The sequence below is a fragment of the Lipotes vexillifer genome, unplaced genomic scaffold, assembly GCF_000442215.2.
Source record: "Lipotes vexillifer unplaced genomic scaffold, Lipotes_vexillifer_v1.1 scaffold1691, whole genome shotgun sequence".
In the NCBI taxonomy this organism is placed as follows: Eukaryota; Metazoa; Chordata; class Mammalia; order Artiodactyla; family Lipotidae; genus Lipotes; species Lipotes vexillifer.
The window spans coordinates 163,693-168,418 of NW_006789046.1; the positions used below are offsets into that span (position 1 = coordinate 163,693).

The following is a 4,726-nucleotide window of genomic DNA, read 5'->3' on the forward strand; positions in this document are numbered from 1 at the left end:
GGGGCCCGGCCCGGCCCTGCCCTGCCCTGCTCGACCTCGCCCCGCCCCGCCCCTCCCCAGCCTGTCTTTCGAGGCCCCGGCACCGCCCTAGCCCCGCCCCTAGAGCTGTGAGGTCCCGCCGCCGGCCAGTTGCCGAAACCGCGGCTCCGCCCCTCGGTCAGCGCGGCCCCGCCCCACCGGGGTTGCTAGGGGAAGTGACGTCACAGCGCGATGGCGGTGGCTCCTTCCGGCAGCTGAAGGGGGTTTAGGCCCGGGAGATCCGAGTCCATCCGCGGCGGGGAGAGGGCAAGCGGGGTGGGCAGGGGCTGGAGCAGGGGCGGCGGCGCTCGGACTGTCCCATCCGTCCCGTATTGAGGCGTTGGGAGCGGCGGGGCGGCTGGAAAGCGATGGTGAAAGCGGGGCCGTGAGGGGGGCGGAGCCGGCAGCCGGACCCGCAGTAGCGGCAGCAGCGGCGCCGCCTCCCCGAGCTCAGACCCAGGAAGCGGCCGGGAGGGCAGGAGTGCAGGTCGCGCCACCGCCACCGCTATGGAGCTCAGAGTGGGGAACAGGTACCGGTTGGGCCGGAAGATCGGCAGCGGCTCCTTCGGAGACATCTATCTCGGTGAGGCGCCCTTCCCCGCGGATGGGCAGCCCCAAACCGGCGTCCCCCGGCCCCGGTTCCGCTCCGGTCCCCTCCCCGGCGATCCCGCCCCCGGCGGCCCCAACCCCAGCCCCCGCCCCGGGCATCCCCTCCGGCCCGTGGCGGTAAGCCGCGTTCCCGTCGGTTCGGGCCTCCCAGTTCCCTAGGCAGGAACTTGCGGCCTTTCCGACCCGCGCCCTCGAGGGCACCTGACCAACGTGTGCTCGCGGCCTTTGGGGAGCGGCCGGGAGCCTCGGTTAGGCCCTCGCTACCCGTTCGGCCCGCCCGCCTTGTGTCCGCTCTCGGTGTCCCTCCATGCAGACAAAGGGCCGTCGGCGAGTGCGGCCCCCGCGTCCTACGCGCGTGCGGTGGGCGCGAGTAGAGTCCGGGGCTGACCGAGGCTTCTTCGGCGCTCCTCCCGACGATGCAGCCCCAGCTGACCAGCCCCTCTGGCCCGGGGTCTGGGCCGTGGACCGGAGGTGGCGCGCAGGGTCGCCTGGGTGCCAGTAGAGTGGTCGTTGAGAACATGTTGCGCATCCAAGTTCTGTACTAAGTACCTCGGCTTAAACGAGAATGACATTCAGGTAATTCGGGACAAAGTCAGCGGTAGGGTGTTGGGAGAATTAGAGGCAAATAAAGTGGTAAAGCTCTGCTCATGAGCTTGTCCTTTTGCTATGAAAATTCTCCAGGTAGACTGGAAAAAAATGGGATTAGAATGTTCTGGATTGTTTCAGATTTACAGTGAAAGAATGCACGTGTGTGATAAAAGGTTGGCTTGAGTCTTAAAGTTGGAAGTTTTAAAAATGTAAGCGTTTCTCAGAGAAATTGTGTGTAAGTTACTCCTACCCCCGCATTTGGGGACACCCAGCCTGGCCCGCAATGCATGTGCAGAGGGACTGTCATTGTGCAGGTTTGGGGGTGAACATGCTCTGCTTGCGCAGCCCACTCTGGTGTTTCTGTTTGGCTGGTGTACTTGTCAGGGAGGGTCAGGGATAGATTTGTATGTCAGTAATGCTTCTGGTTATGCCTTTCAGATGGTCCCAAGTGTGTGTGCTCACCGCCCCATCCTTGCCTCTTGTTACCTGGAGAGGATGCACGACCTCCTGGGCTAACAGCGTAAGAGGATTCCACACTTAGGGTAGTTCATAACTGCTTTTGGTACCCTTACCCTACAGTGTAATCCTGTCACATCAGTATGTGCTTTACTGCCCTGCTGAGTAAAACACACTTTAGAGATACTTGCATTTTACTATTTAAATATTTATGTCCAGTAGTCAGCAGTTGCCTTCTCAGCAGTGTTTTGGGAGGCGAAGTGCTGGGTAAATGCAAGCTGTTTGCCTTATTTATAGAACAATAGATTTTGGCAAAAGTTTTAACTTAAGATCTAGGAGCTGTACTGAAAAACCAATCTATTAGCCACCCTTACACAGATAGGAAAAAGTAGATATTTTGAACCTTTTTGTTCTCTGGTCTGAAACCTTGCCAGACAGTTTTCTGCTTTCCGAAGCTGCGTTCAGACAACCAAATCGTGGAACGTTGTCACCAAGTCATTCACAAAGAAGTTGAGAGTTTTGTGGGAGACCCTGAAAGCTTATTCACAACTGTGTCCTTTGGGCCTCACCTTGTGCTGGGCACACCAGTGGTGCTTGATCCAGCCAGACACTGGCTGACCGGTCCCAGAAGGGTCTGTCCTCAGTTTCCTCCTTCATGTTTATCCTAAAATGGATAGACTGTGGCTCTTGCGCCCCAGTTATGAGTACCCACATGGCCCACCCACTGGAGTACACTTAGAGTTACTTGTGTGGGGTTGGGTACAACTGATTTGGCTTTGACTCTTGGCCCATGTGGTGGTCCATTCAGGCTACATGCTACCCCACTGAGGAAATGTGAAGTGGTTTTGTTAGATTGAGATGTGACTGGAAAGGTGGGTCAGAGGAAGCTCACTATATACTGAAGTTAAGGGTCACAGATGACCGATCCAAAGACCATGGGATGGATTGAGTCTTCTGTACCATGTTTTTTTTCTATTTGTTAGGCAACTGGTCGTTAGTTGAGGAGTTCGTTCCTCATCTTAAAAATTGTTATGTTCTACGTATTCTAGTGTGACAGCAGTTAAAGTCGTTCCTACCGCTGTCATTTTGCTATAGGTCAGAATGCTGTTAACTCCTCCTTCTTCACCTTGGTTTAAATGTGGGGTTTGGGGTCTTGGATTTCCACCTGGGACTTTCTAGTGCTTTCAGACATTTGAAGCCGGGGGTGGGGGGGAAGAGAGAGCTGTCCTTCAGCTTGCCGAGTACCTTATGGACCAAGAAGGCCCAGTGCTAGCCTCCCTTTCCAGCAGCCTGCTGTGCTGACATGAGCATGTGGCAGTGTGCCCTCCAGGTTGTTCCAATCCTTCCCAAACAGCGTGAGCCCCCTGTTCTCATGGAGTCTTGTTCTTGTCCCATGTCTGTCTTCTATAGGTGGTGGCAGTACCTCGGACCCTCCTCCCTGCCCCCCATTCATGATTGGTAGAATGGCGGTTTTCTTCCTGCTAGCTGTTGGCATTTGTACTTGATCCTGTTGCTCTATCAGTGTATCAGAGGATGGCCTCATCTGTCCAGCTGTTACCCAGGTGGACTGTGTGGTTTGGCTTCATCACATACACAAATGCTTTTGGGGAGCTAAAGCTTAGTAACCTCTTCATATTTTTGATGTTCATGTTTTTCCCCTCGCTGACTTTCATTTCTCTTCAGTGGCACCTAGCAGGGTGTCTGGCACACAGTAGGGGTTCCAAAATGGTGGCTGGCTGGCCAGGAGAGGAAAGCAGTTGCCTGTATGCAGCTTTCGTAGTCACGTGCCTGTGTCTTTTAGGGTGATGGCTTGAGTGTTTCTAGATACCGCATCAGCTCTCCGTGGTTGCCCTGCGAGAGTGCCCTTTGCCCTGCTGTTCAGAGGCCTCTCCCTATTTCTTTGTCGATAAAACAGTCATCAATGGGAGTTACCTTTTTGTCCCAGGACAGGGTCAATCTTGGAGTTAAGTTCATTTATCATCTGCCTTTGCTCAACTTGAGGGGCATAACTTTGTTTTCCTAGGACCAGCATTAATCTGTGTCTAAACATAGACTAACATCTTCATCTAGTGAGGGGGAACTCCTGTCTGGCACTGGAGCTGCACAAAAGAGCTGAGGTTGTTGGGTGATAAAAGACCTCACTATAAACAGACACTGAGTAAGTGTGATGTGCCACTTGGTTTTGACTTGCTCTGAATCTGGAACCCAGAGCTCAATAGTATATTTCAGATTTTTGTTCCCCATCTAGAAGTACTTCTAAAAGTTACCTGTTGTGAAGGACCAGGTTTTGTAATTTCCATTCTGTGGCAGATCAGCACTTTTGTAAAATAGGATTAAAATGTTGCAAAAATGTCATGTTGCTATCAGAGCTCCGGGGTGCTTCCTCGCTGTCCTGTATTTATCCCCTTGTGGACTCGTAGTTTGAGGACAAGACTTGGAAAAGCACTGCCAGTAGAGCACAGGGGCTGCTTTCAGCCAGGGGAGGTGGGACGGGACTGCAGGGCTACAGTGGTGGACCACCTCAGTTTTGCTCAGTGGTCTCTTATGTTTGGTTGCCATGGAATACCCAGAACTTGAAGCACTGCTGCTTCACCCAGTGGTGGAGACCTCTCAGAGGAGGGCAGCCTGCGTGTGTGCTGCCCTCAAGTCTGTTTGGTAGAGAACCCAGCCTCTCCTCTTTGAGTCACCAGACTCAGGTCAACCTTCACAACTGTGATACTGTAGAGGCTGGCTCTGTTGCTGGTGTGATCCTGGGGGAGGTGGGCTCTTGTTTCCAGGTGTGATCCTGGGGGAGGTTGGCTCTGTTGCTGGTGTGATCTTGGGAGAAGTGATCTGTGTTTCCAGGTGTGATCTTAGGGGAAGTGGGCTCCTTTGCTGGTGTGATCTTAGGGAAGGTTGGCTCTGTTGCTGGTGTGATCTTAGGGAAGGTTGGCTCTGTTGCTGGTGTGATCTTAGGGAATGTTGGCTCTGTTGCTGGTGTGATCCTGGGGGAGGCTGGCTCCATCTGCTGGTGTGATCCGGGGGGGGGGGGAAAGCTGGAATTAATTTTTGTTTC

The 4,726-nt window shown here is 54.0% G+C and overlaps 1 protein-coding gene across 3 annotated transcripts in view; it reads left to right on the forward strand.

Annotated features, from left to right (window-relative positions):
- The first annotated feature begins 184 nt into the window (after positions 1 to 184).
- CSNK1D (casein kinase 1 delta) overlaps positions 185 to 4,726 on the forward strand; it is a 39,435-nt gene continuing 34,893 nt past the window's right edge. For all 3 annotated transcript variants that reach the window (XM_007462293.1, XM_007462295.1, XM_007462294.1), the window contains exon 1: positions 185 to 601. In XM_007462293.1, coding sequence (XP_007462355.1) covers positions 526 to 601 — 76 coding nt within the window. In that variant the 5' untranslated portion in view covers positions 185 to 525. The remainder of the gene's footprint in view (positions 602 to 4,726) is intronic.